Raw genomic sequence first — 13,904 nt, 5'->3', positions numbered from 1 at the left:
CCATGCAATGAAAAAGGACATAAATGAGAAATATATAGCTAGTTATATATCAGAATAATCAACAAGTCGATGCAGTTATTTAAGCTGTATATTCAAATTAATAGATCACTAAAAGAAGCCGTCAAATAAATTGACAGATGCGCCCACAGGAGGTCAAAACATCTGTCCTAGATGGTTTGACTGTGGCACTAAGCAAATAAAGAATAAAAACAAAAGGTCTAATAAAACATTTATTTTTAATTTTAAACAGAGAACTGTAGGCCAACATGTCTTTGTAAAACAATTCTGAATCAGAATACAATATCTAACTTTAGAAGTACTGTACTTAACATTTCTTTGCAAACAAACTTTATTTGTGCAGGTGTCGAGAGTAGTGACGGGGACACGCTAATAGTGATACATTCAGAGTGAAGAACACATGCACTCATGCAGACAGGTAATAAGGTCATACATAAAACAACAGAGTGACTCATAGTGACTCTAAATTCTTACAGCATAAACCCCTGTGCAAAAACAGCAATACCAAGAAAATCCTTAAAATATGTGCTTGTAACAGTAATAAAGGGCAAGATAAAATGTTTTGCTTTTTAACGCAACATTTCTCTTTAACAAAAGAGAGTGGTCCATGCACATATTTTATAACACCATAACAATGGAATAACTAAAAGGGTGAGACTAACACGTCGAAAACTTAAAGTGTGAAATAATGGTTGAAAACATAATCTCCCACCTTTCTCTCGACTAGGAGCACGTTAATAAATATCAGGACAGAAATGTGATACAGCAGAGAATACACGACTGTGTTGTAGAATCCACAAACCTATCAAGAAAGCGCTGTGATAAATAAAAGATAAACAAACATGTGACCTAGTTTATGTCCTCTCTAATCAAGATCTCCTTGGTAGTCAGGATATTCAGTTGAACACTATCCAGGTGCACATGGTTCAGCTTTCCAGACACAAATTAAACCTTGTCCAAGACTAAGGAGTTTTTTAATGGCGAATCATTACTAACAGTGCAGTTTAATCCAGGATCCGGCTTCATTAATGGGCCCAGGAAACCAGTGTGTTTGAGTTACCCTATTGCACTGATCTCAGTTACTGGCTTCCACAATCCTAACCTTGAGCTGAGCCATCACAACAGATATGACAAAAGTATAAGAATTGTCTTTAAAAATGCAGTTTTAACTTAAAATCTTTCAAACCCTTAAATACATGTCTTTGACTGTTAAATTGTTCTCCAATCTATGCAAAAGTCTCTATACAAAATAATATATGTCCATCTGCTAAAAATATTTCGCACTTTACATTTACATTTATTCTTCATCAGTAAACGTAGGCTGGTGTTTAATACTATGCAAATAAAGTTTGTACCAATCAAATCATATTGTGTCTAATGGATATCATGCACACATTTCAGGTATTTGTACAGTAACGCAGCTGTTTGTTTCAACTGGAAGCACATGATTCATCCACTGAATTGTTCAGATTGGCAGACAGAATTAGATGCAGGCATCCCACAAACTGTCTTCAGTGAAGATCCCTTTGTTATCGCAGTTCTTCCCATCACGAATACAGCTCTCCTCATGGCCTTGCAAGAGTTTTCCACAGCCAGAAACCTACAGCTTCAGACCTTCCCGTTAGGACTGCCGAGGCCAAGGGCCTGCACCACATCCACACTTAGCCCACTCTTTAGAGTCCTCCGCACTGCAACACACAATGCACATTACGTTATACTGTAAAATAAAACACGCAACTCAATGTCAGACAATCCATATAATGCCACTTGCACACGTATAAAGACTGGAAACAATGATCTGGAACTGTGAAGGTGTGAACACGTTAGCGAATTTGCCAAAAATGGTCCACTGTCTATTGTCAATAATGTAGCAATGTATGAAGCACCGCTCACACAGAAGTGACTTTCAAACCAAGCAGCTTTCTTTTGGTCAACATAGCAAATTCACTTGAAACCGTTGTGAAGTTAGGCGTGCAAAAATCTTTCGCCCTTGCCTTTATGTAAAATGACCACATGGATTTTTACTCAAATTACTGGATTTTACATGTGAAAATCCGCTGAACAGCTATAAATGTGACTGCACATTAAGACATACTGTAAAGCACTTCAGAGTAATATAAATAAACCTAAAAGGCTTTTCAGGTTTGGAGGTTTGTGTGCTTTCGCTCTCCTTTTTTAAAAGCACAGTTGCAAGAATGTGCCCTACAAAAGGCTCTTTGTGGTGTACAAATTCTGAGATGTCTAGCAGTTCAATCCGGTACAAGCAGAAGTAAAGAGGTGGCACGATATGGATCTGACTGGGAGATTTAGGGGCTTTTGAAAGCCAAGCAATGGTAGAAGCCAGATTACATTGTGTTTTGGATACAGATAGTGTTGAATGCAAACAGTGACTAAATCCTTAATCTCATCCCCCAGGTTTAGGGCTAAAACAACTTTCAGAACTGGTTATGAAGTTCAGTGGTCAAAAAAACAAATAAAAAACGCGTTGACAGTTAAAATGTACTCACATGACTTTCTGTTAAGCCGCGAACGTTTCCGTGTTTTTGGACTAGACGCCCTCTCTGTGGGATTCTGGGTGACAGACTTAAACAGACGATCCATGATCTCATCTGTGGCATCATCCTGTGAGCTGGCGCTGTCCTCTTTGGCTACAGACATGGGTGCGCTAACCCTGCCTAAACCTGTGTAGAAATAGTACAACAGATCAATCAAATCTTTGCTTAATTACAATAGAAACAGGTCCAAGATCCTTCAAGGGAAGCGTTAAAATGAGTGAGGCAGTGGTACTACATCTTGGCAAGCTGATGAAAATCAATCATTTGTAAAAAGTTAATAGATTCAGGCAAATACAGTGTTGGGTGTGAAGTTGGAATCCTCATGTCTGTCTTGACAGTTAGCCCTCTACAATCACTTCAAAAATACATAATTATTTAGGCTACTATTTAGTCCATAATAAATCTGTTAGTTGAGCTAACCCACTCCATGCAGCCTGTGCAGTAGCTCTACCTTCATCATCATCATCATCCTGTGCTGATTGGCTCTCTACTGGTGAAGTAGGAGAGCAGTCAGAGTCACAAGGCCCCTCTGTGAGATCAAATGAGCCAACCTTAATGCTTTCATTAATTACAAAAGCTTTATCATACATTGAAAGCTGCACAAGTGCTTTATCTTTGCACACATCCATGCTCCAAACTCTATACCTTCATCACTCCACTGAAGGGTTGGTGAAATTGGAGGAGTGTCACCACCAGTGGTAAGAAGCTCTATAAAGGACCCCCCAAAAAATTAATTAATGAATTAATAAATAAATAAGAATTATAACAACAAATTAATTAATTAAATCAAATTGTCCTTTAGTCTGGGCTGGACTTCACAAATCATTGCCGTGGTAATACTTTTTTTTTTTTAAATGAGTTTTTATTTCAATAAAAAAAAAAAAAAATGTTAAGACACCGAGCATCATCGGTGTTGGGCAACTAAACTTATTGTGATTGAAACTCAGTGAGTCCTCAGTTCTGCTTCTGAAGATCAGCTAATGAACGTTTCTAAAGCAGGTGTGTTAGAGGAGGGATGTAACTAAATTCCACAGGAAGGTTGGGCAACAGCAGGACTGTCACTGGTCTAAACAGCTAACTCTAGCTTATTCCCTGGATATGCAGCGTTGTGTTCTCTTACTTCGTACACCACGGCTCCTGCGCAGCATGCTGTTGTCGTTGTTGGTGATTAGCAGGTTTTTCATGTTCTCATGCTCCTCTTGGGCTGGCTCTGATTCTATTGTTGAAGAAACCGGGGATAGGCTGTCCTCCAGAGACGGCTGTGGAACTGCTCCAGAAAACTTCTCTGTCTGTGAAAAGATTCAGAGAGTATAATTAGTTACTGGTAATGGTTTGTCTCAATCTACTTGACGGCTGAGGGTGATACAGTGGGGTTGTGGACGGGGCCATGAAATAGCCATGATCTGGGTTCAATAACAGTTAAGCTCTATTGATAACATTTGTGGCATAATGTCGATAAGGGCCGTCGTAAGAGGGAGGACAACTGAGAAAAGTGTCCATGGCCCTGTGTCGAGATGGGCTGGCTAAATGCTTTATAGTGTTTGGAGGTGAACCACCATCTGGGTCTTGGGAATTCTAGCAATGAAAGAAAAAAAATAATAATAATTTCCACCCACAGAAAGGATGGAATGTTTGGATCATATATTTTCATTTAATACTGCCATTTAAAAGCTATATAAAAGGTATTTATTTTGTCTTCTGGGAAACATGTAAGTACAATTTACCCTGATCATTGTATTTTTTTTTTTTAAACACACCGTTTGCACCTTTTGTAATAGTTATGTACAGTCCCTCAACTGTCCTCATTATGAAAAGATGGATCTTGAAATCATAATCACTACTGGAAAGGGTTCAACTATGCAGAAGATGCTGGAAAACCAAAGAATGTGCAGGACGGGGAATATTTTTCTGAAGAACAATGGGGAATCTCAGGGGGAATCATGAACAACTATCCCGTAAAAACACGACACGCAGAATAAGGAATATGTAAACATCCGATATATAAAATGGCTAAGTCAGGGCAGTACTAAATAAAATAAAAAAACAATATGCAATTTTTATGATCCTAGCTAAAATTTTACAGATTCTGCAAGGTATGTTTAAACATATGACTGCACAGTTTAAACTATACATGATCTGTAGGCAAAGTATGCTTTAAATGCATGATACTTCTCAAGAGCTTTCATTCCACACCTCTGTGATCATCTTGCCCCGGGTTTTGGTGCGCTCCCGGTGGACAGCACGTTTGCGTTTCTGGGTGAGGACTCTCTCTCGAGTGGTGCGGTACTCCAGGGCAAACTCACTGATGATCTTACAGAACTGAGTTACTTTAGTGTCCCGCACTGAGTATGAGGGCTGGCCCAAGTATAGCAGAAAGGAATGAAACCTGCAAAGTGGAGAAAGTAGAACTTAATATATTGTATGCTCAAATGAGGCACAGTCATCATTCAAGCTTGTCAACTTACAGGGCGGCATTCAAATGAATTTGGAATCTTTTTATTTAATTAATGGATTACAGTGGGTTTTTGTGTGTGTGTGTGTGTGTGTGTGTGTGTTACCTGTTAATAATGCGTCTGTGCACTACTTTTAGGATGATGATCCTTTCAGTACAGTCTTTCAGGAATTCTGTCATTTTGTTTTTCAAGTTAGGTTTCGTTTCATGTTTGGCCACTACTTTTAGGTTGTCCCAGGAGGCTTTGCATTTTCTCTCCAACTGAATCAGGTTTTCAGACAACTGCTCAAACTCTACCTGTGGGAAAGGAAAGGAGGGAGTGATAAATGATGACAATGAATCTTAAAGGGTTATTTGGATAGTCACCATCAATGGGAGAAAAAGAATAGAAAAGAAACTCATGTGCACTGAAATAAAACCTTTACAAGAAAAAAAAACTACTATAAAAGCTTAAAAGGGGGATAGCATTGAACATTTCTGTACAAATTAATAATATAATGTATAATAATTTAATGAAGATGGAAAACAAACACGACAAAGAAATCACATAAAAAATGCATATAAAGAATTGTCTGAGGCACATACTTTAGCAGAGCGTGTAATAGCAGGGATCTCTGAGTAAAGGTCTGTCGTATCTGGGTAATTTTCCACCACAAAATTGCAAGTATGATGAAGCAGAGACTGCCTGTGTACTGTGTCCTTTACCTCAGTTACCTTCTCCAAATAACTGAGCTCAAAGCCCTTAGCCTGCAAGAGAGATGAGAAGTGCTAATTAAAGTCATGTGATGTTCAGTGAACGACTACATTGGCTTTGTTGGCAATTTGTGAGGAAAAGCATATTAAGATGGCTACTCATTAAATTGAGTGGCACAAATGAAAGTACATCATGTTCTGAACAGTTATTAACTACTAACTGTCCAGATTTGTTTTGAACATGGCACCGTAAGATAAAGAAGTGGTAGTGCTGTAAAGACCCCATTAAAACCGATGACATATTTTATGAATGATTCACGAAAGAAAAGTGTTCCCAAATATTAAATTATGTGAGATGTTCAGAAAGCCTTTTATTCTTAGTGTAGCATAAAAAATAAGTATTTTCTTCTATACTGGGATGTATATCCAAGTGAAACAGCTCACTGAATAAAAAAAAAAAAAAAAATGCAAGGCTGGACTTGATTTTGTCCATCGGGAATTGATTGGATCGTTGTGGTTTGCTGTGATCTCATGTGAGTGACAGGTTGTCCCGCTCTCACAGTAAGCATCATCAAAAAACAAATGTTGCTGCAAATGGGAGGGGGAAGTTATTTTTTATTAAAGATTATGAGGGTACATGAATTAAAAAATATATAAAAATAATGATGTGATCATTTAAAATATATACTGCAATATTCCATTAAAAAATAAGATTTGTCCATTTTGATTTCATGGTACATTTAAAAGGAGTCTGAATTGATGAAAGAAGTTTCAAATTTGAGGGTAACCTATTCCGTAAAGTTGAAAATATATTTTGACTTTGTTCTACGCATAGTAGTATAGCCTAAATACAATATACACATATGTTTGTAGAGTTCAAGAGGTCGTCATATACTACAGCATAGAAAATGTGTCATGCAGGGTCTTAATCGTATCTGATCTCCCACAGGCAACAGCAAAGGATTAAGGCATCATCACAGGGCTGCTCTGACTAATCACATGTGACCATCAAGCTTCAGACCAGTGCACCTGCCCTTAGTACAGGTGCTTTAAATGTAACACTGCTCCTAGGACTGCGGAGGAGATGGAACACTTACATTGGAGCTATTGAGGAAGTTGCCAATGGCCAGTAGTGTTGCGAGGATATGCTTGAAGGTTTTGTTCTTGGAAAGTTGTTCCATACCCAGTTTGAGGTCAAAAAGAGGCTCTGCAATCTCCTGCAACATTCATATGTGAGGGATAGAAAAAGAGACAGACTGAGAAAGAATGTTTGGAAATGAATGTCTCATTGGTAACGCACTACATTCATTACCAATCAGGTCAACATAACTGAATTTAAAAAGCCTAAATTACAAAATTCCATTAATGTTTCTTTCAACGACCAGTCAGAATGCAATACTGAAACAGGACTGTGAATAAGTCTGAAATTGGATAAAGAAAGTCAAAACAATAAATAGAATCTCAACATGGTCATACCAGCAATATGACAAAAGACACGTGTTCTATAGATAGTTACATTTATTAATCATAAAAATAGATCTTAACTGTAGATCTTTAAGTTTACCAAGCAACGCAGCATCAAATGTGTTTATCAGCATTTTACAACTGCTTCAAATGCAGCTTGTCCAATCAGACTTTAAAGTACGAACTATACACACTCACCTAAAGGGAACACCATACTAATACTGTGTTTGACCCCCTTTCGCCTTCAGAACTGCCTTAATTCTGGCATTGATTCAACAAGGTGCTGAAAGCATTCTTTAGAAATGTTGGCCCATATTGATAGGATAGCATCTTGCAGTTGATGGAGATTTGTGGGATGCACATCCAGGGCACGAAGCTCCCGTTCCACCACATCCCAAAGATGCTCTATTGGGTTGAGATCTGGTGACTGTGGGGGCCATTTTAGTACAGTGAACTCATTGTCATGTTCAAGAAACCAATTTGAAATGATTCGAGCTTTGTGACATGGTGCATTATCCTGCTGGAAGTAGCCATCAGAGGATGGGTACATGGTGGTCATAAAGGGATGGACATGGTCAGAAACAATGCTCAGGTAGGCCGTGGCATTTAAACGATGCCCAATTGGCACTAAGGGGCCTAAAGTGTGCCAAGAAAACATCCCCCACACCATCACCACCAGCCTGCACAGTGGTAACAAGGCATGATGGATCCATGTTCTCATTCTGTTTACGCCAAATTCTGACTCTACCATCTGAATGTCTCAACAGAAACCGAGACTCATCAGACCAGGCAACATTTTTCCAGTCTTCAACTGTCCAATTTTGGTGAGCTCGTACAAATTGTAGCCTCTTTTTCCTATTTGTAGTGGAGATGAGTGGTACCCGGTGGGGTCTTCTGCTGTTGTAGCCCATCCGCCTCAAGGTTGTGCGTGTTGTGGCTTCACAAATGCTTTGCTGCATACCTCGGTTGTAACGAGTGGTTATTTCAGTCAAAGTTGCTCTTCTATCAGCTTGAATCAGTCGGCCCATTCTCCTCTGACCTCTAGCATCAACAAGGCATTTTCGCCCACAGGACTGCCGCATACTGGATGTTTTTCCCTTTTCACACCATTCTTTGTAAACCCTAGAAATGGTTGTGCGTGAAAATCCCAGTAACTGAGCAGATTGTGAAATACTCAGACCGACCCGTCTGGCACCAACAACCATGCCACGCTCAAAATTGCTTAAATCACCTTTCTTTCCCATTCTGACATTCAGTTTGGAGTTCAGGAGATTGTCTTGACCAGGACCACACCCCTAAATGCATTGAAGCAACTGCCATGTGATTGGTTGATTAGATAATTGCATTAATGAGAAATTGAACAGGTGTTCCTAATAATCCTTTAGGTGAGTGTATATGCATTCATTTGATTAAAAAAGTGATAGTTTAATAATGTTACAAAAGATTTCCATGTCAAATAAATGCTGCTCTTTTGAACTTTATATTCAACAAAGAATCCTGCAGATTTACACAATTATTAAGCTGTTTTCAACACTGATAATAATAATAATAATAATAATAATAATGTTTCTGGAGCAAATCAGCATATTAGAATGATTTCTGAAGGATCATGTGACACTGAAGACTGGAGTAATGTTGCTGAAAATTCAGCTTTGCATCACAATGAATTACATTTTAAAATATGAAAATAGAAAATGGTTTTCACATATTTCACAGCATTACTGTTTGTACTTATTTTTGTTCAAATAAATATAGTCTTGGTGAGTATGAGACTTAAAAAAAAAAAAAAAAATGTTTTACCACATGATCACATATGCATGGTGTGATATAACCTAGATTAATACTAGTCTAGGATACAGTAGTTACTGCTTAGCTGAATAATAATTTTATTATGATCAAGCTATTGGAGCAAACCGGATTTCCATTCTTAATAAAAATTGAGTATAACATTAGGAAAAAGTTCTGACCTTCTCCAGGGTCTCATAGTTCAGTTTAAAGGCCCAAAGCTGTAATCTGGCTGAAAGGCCACTGATGGAGGACAGAGTGAGCAGGAACTGCTCTGCTGTACCCAGCGGTACGTCAGGGTTGGCCAGCTGTGCCTCCTGAATCTTCTGTTTCTCTTCATCTGTCGGAGTCATGGTCAGGATTTTCTACAGGCAGAGGGGAAGAATAAAAATGGACAAAAATATTTATTCTCAATATAGAAAAAAATGAATGCTAAATGCGTGAGCTACTACTGCCCCCTGTTGGATACTAGTGCTACATTACCTCAATTCCCTCTTTACTGATGGCGAACTCATCAAAGGTGAGGATGGCACTCTTGATGACATGTACAGCAGGCAAAACAGTCATGCCGATGTTGATGGCATTGCTTCTCTTAGGATCAAGCACTGAAATTGCTGCTTTCTTGGCCTCAGCACATTTCTGTATGAAAAGGAGAAATAAATGCAATTTACAGAAACAAACCTAAATAATTTATAGCATGCACTCACACTTACTGTAAAAAAAGACTAAAGCTGTAGCTTTAACATGAACTCATCTATACATTCAATGGCAACCATTGATCTCTGGGTAATACAACAGCTTTAATAATTAATTTAAAAGAGTTAAAATAGTTTTTAATACATTAAGAAATTGCTATTTTTGTGTAAAACCGAAATGTTTGCCATAAACAGGTTTGCCAGTTTGGGTTGTTTGGCATAATTTTTGTTTTTCATGTTACATATGCTCTATTTGTATTTCTTGACCTGTATGTGTAAGATCCATAAGACTGTATACAGTACCTTTGCTGTATAAGATTACAATCTGTATACAAATTTATAAAAATAAAAAATAAAAAAAGGGGGAAATAAATGAATAAAATAAATGAATAAAACAATGATCACTAAAAAATAAACAGGTTCGCCAATCGCACCTTTGCTACTGGAAGTTCCTTGCCCTTGGACTCAAACAGGTGCTCCAGCTTAGCTGTATCAACTGCAACCTTATCAAGCGAAGCCCACACTGTGCCCCGCCCAAACTTGCACTTCCTGGGGCTGTCGGGCTGCTTAAGCTCCTTCCAAAACAGCTTGACCGTTTTCCGTTTCTTTAGAAAAGCCGGATCAATCCCCTGAGACGGGGATGGAGGAAGGAGTCCTGGAGGAGGAGGGGGCACACTCAAACCTCCAGGAGGAGGAGGAGGAGGAGGGGGTGGGGGTGGAGCCAGAGAAGCACATCCAGGAGGAGGAGGTGGAGGAGGTGGTGGTGGTGGGGGGGCAGAACCCTGTCCTGGCACTGGAGGAGGGGGTGACAGTACTCCATTAGGCAAAGCGGTGTCAAAAGTGTCTATATCCAGCACATCGATATCCTCCTCCTCCATCAGATCAGAGAAGTCAAGATCTTTAATCCGCAGAGGTCTGGAACTGGGCTGCAGCTTCTCCCAGGCATCCTGATTACCCCTGGACAATGGTGTCATCATCGTCTTCTCCAAACTCTGTGAATGAGTCTCTGCTTCGATACTGTACTGTGGACGCAGCTTCTTGAGCATTTGTTCCTCTGCCAGCCTGGCGCGGGCGGCCTGAGCAGTACCTCCGAGGCTCTCCAGCTCTGCCTGTCTGGACGTGTCCTCTGTGGGCTGAGAAGAGCACGACTGCAGTCTGGAGAGTCGTCCGGCCATACTGGTGATCCCATGATCTTCTAGTGCACTTTCTAGACTTGGACTTTTTAGATCTCCAGAGGAGATGTTGTTTTTGGAGTAGAGCATGTCCAACATGAACTTCCTGTCATTAGAGAGGGTGCTGTGCTGTTCCGCTGTACTGCCCTGACGCTGCAAACCACCCTCTAGAGGAACATGAACAAATCATTCAGTGCTGAAGGGAAAATATTAGCAATGCACAATATATCAGTACCATATAGCTTACTGGCCAATATATAAAAAAAAGAAATGTATGATTATTATATATCAGTATCGGTTGAGATGCTCAGATTGATCGGGCGCAGATCGTTATCGGCCGATAATAGCTTTATATAGTTGGATCTGTGGCCTCTATAAAGGCCGATAGAAAATTGTCTCGCAAGTTTTGCCAAATAAATGCATCGTTTTGGGGGGGGAGATTGGGAATGTTTCCTGATAATATATATCTAAAAAAATTTCACATTAGAATTTAGGATTTATAATCAAGCAGTAATCTTCATTCCAGATCCATATACAGGATGAAGTATAATAGCAGCATGCTAAAGAGACATCCTACCTTCAAAATGCCCAGTGCAAGCACAGATCATGTTGTTCCCACACGCTACCATCCTCTGCTTCAGTAACCCAGTGCATACTAACAGCAGTTACTCTTTTTAGCTCTAACAGCACTGTAACCATCAGAGCTAACTGCCTAAATCCTCAGTAAGCAATACGGAAACGGGTCATGGGAGATTCCCATCTCGAAATCTAAATAGTTTATATCTGCCCTCTGCTTCAGCTAATTTACTCTCTCTGGACGAAAGGCCCGTTAGTGGCGGTCTCATTTGGATCACGGCCACTAGAGGAAGAGATGAAATCGCTCTCAAATATTTCCACTTTGGAGATTTTTGTTTGAAATGAAGCTCTTGACTTCTCAAAGAAGCCCTCACACAGAAGTAATAGTGTGAGAATTTTATTGAGCAGGAAGCTAGTTAAAGAAATCAACAGGTCAATAAATGTCAAGTGGAGGAAAAATGTTAAATTAATTGTACACAATGTGTCTCAAAAAGCTATGTCTGCTGTAGTTCGTTGCTTGAAAATACAACTGAGCTCATGTTTAAGAGTGACTCCTGGGATGTTGTTGATTAACTGCATGTTCATGAATCTGAATAAATGAATAAATCTCTTGCCTGCTTCATTGTGGGCTGTCGTTGTGTCCTCTTGCTGCTCCAGGGTGTGCCTGGTCAAGTTTACCCCCTGAGACTCCTGACCACTAATAGATCCTGCAAGACACACACACATACACATTAAAAAAATAAAATAAAAAAACAATCTCACAAAGAAACCAAACCTGTATGACTTACTTTCTTCTGAGGAACACAAAAGAACAGATTTAGAGAAATGTGTCAGTGGTGTTGTCCAACAAATGGAAGCCAATGACCACCAAAACATTCTTCAGAACATATTTTGTGTTCCACGGAAGAAAGGAAGTCATACATGTTTGAAACAACATGAGGGTGAGTACATGATGATGATTTTCATTTTTGGGTGAACCATCCCTTTAAATCTCACAAGATATTTGCCTGCATACAACAATTTATTAAAATATATATATATATATTTTTTTTTTACTGTTGATGAAAGACAGCAGTGATGTGGCCTAGTGGTTACATACGTGTTGTCCAACTATAATTTCTGCTTCCATAACAAAAAAAAAAAAAAAAATCACCTCACACTAAATTAGAAACTGTCAACCCTGCAAGACCTATGATTCCAGAGGAAGAACAAAAAAAAAATAACACATCTCAACCATACAGCATCAATCAAGTTGAGCAACTTCCTATCTATGCTTGACACAAACCAGATGACAAAAGCAGTAATTAAAAGTGTGCAGTTTCAATAAGCAGTCAAACCATCACAGTTGGAATGCTGCTAAAAGGGTATGCATCTCAGCAGGACACATTACATAATCATGGCAAACTTGCTCTAGACCAATCAGAGCACATTCCAGACTTGGCAATTAACAGTATGTGCAAAAACCTCGAGGAGATGACATACAAAGTGTAGACAAGCACTAATAAATGACCACAAATAGTCTCACACACTCTTATGCATTCTGCTTTAGTAAAGCTTCATTGATCAGGGGGAAAGCAGAGAGATTAAGACGTTGAATTATGACTGGAACCATGACGATTTAAAGAAAGACAAGCCGAGGAAGAGAAGGAGCGTAACAACAGGACAAATAGAGAAGTGGAGGGATAGAACGCAGCAGGTTCAAAAGAAAGAAACCAGGATACATATTTGAAAAGGAGAACATTATAATATGACAGTGTAAGGAATCAGCACCTGCGGTGTCTGAGCTGGAGACCGGCTGCTCGGCTTCAGTAGACGTCTCTGCTTCTGTAGACTCCACGCTCTCCCTTAGAGAAGGTTTCTCATGTGCGCCAAATGACTTCTTTTTCTTCTCCCACTGGGACGCAGCCAGAGAACGCAAGAACGTGTCTCTATAAAGCCATCGGAGAAGAAGCACTCATTTACTGAGCTGTAAATGGAGGGTTGGGTGCAATAAATGTTCTGATTCTGAGAATAAGTTGTATAGTAGACCTGCTCTGAAATGAGTGGTTGCAGAATACAGTGAAATGGTAAACTAGTTCAAATTATAAAGGCATACACTAAATTTAAGCCTTATGGACCCTTTTGGTTTGTCCACACTTTTCTTCCTTTTAGTACAATAAACAACAAAAAAGAGATTATTTCAAAGGTTAATACACACTTTCCTGATAATGTGCAGTTATATTTCAGAGAGACAATAGATCAGACATATTAAATTACACAAAAACAAAAGACACTGAAAGGCAGTGTTGCATCATAAATACATACATTTTACAAATCTATTGCATCCCACCACAGAAATACTGCCCAGTGTCTGACAAAGACCACCACCACCACTAAAGCCGCTTGTCCCTTACAACCCCAAAACCACAACAACAAGCCACCACTATATTTCCCTGTAGATAATGTAGAAAACACTGCATGATTCGTTCTTGTTTCAATTACCACAAAGCTGATC

At 39.2% G+C, this 13,904-nt stretch overlaps 1 protein-coding gene across 9 annotated transcripts in view; it reads right to left on the bottom strand.

The window, feature by feature from the left end:
• Positions 1-217: 217 nt before the first annotated feature.
• fhod1 (formin homology 2 domain containing 1) overlaps positions 218-13,904 on the bottom strand; it is a 57,623-nt gene continuing 43,936 nt past the window's right edge. For all 9 annotated transcript variants that reach the window (XM_084403486.1, XM_084403487.1, XM_084403490.1 and 6 more), the window contains 12 exons: positions 13,181-13,338; positions 12,025-12,117; positions 10,097-11,001; positions 9,451-9,606; positions 9,150-9,332; positions 6,816-6,935; positions 5,611-5,772; positions 5,132-5,322; positions 4,767-4,959; positions 3,694-3,862; positions 2,526-2,699; positions 218-1,706 (listed from right to left, as the gene is read on the bottom strand). In XM_084403486.1, the coding sequence (XP_084259612.1) occupies positions 1,627-1,706; positions 2,526-2,699; positions 3,694-3,862; positions 4,767-4,959; positions 5,132-5,322; positions 5,611-5,772; positions 6,816-6,935; positions 9,150-9,332; positions 9,451-9,606; positions 10,097-11,001; positions 12,025-12,117; positions 13,181-13,338 (2,584 nt within the window). In that variant the 3' untranslated portion in view covers positions 218-1,626. The remainder of the gene's footprint in view (positions 1,707-2,525; positions 2,700-3,693; positions 3,863-4,766; positions 4,960-5,131; positions 5,323-5,610; positions 5,773-6,815; positions 6,936-9,149; positions 9,333-9,450; positions 9,607-10,096; positions 11,002-12,024; positions 12,118-13,180; positions 13,339-13,904) is intronic.

Source organism: Rutilus rutilus, assembly GCF_951802725.1.
Source record: "Rutilus rutilus genome assembly, chromosome: 3".
NCBI lineage: Eukaryota > Metazoa > Chordata > Actinopteri > Cypriniformes > Leuciscidae > Rutilus > Rutilus rutilus.
This window is presented reverse-complemented; position numbering and strand designations above follow the sequence as displayed.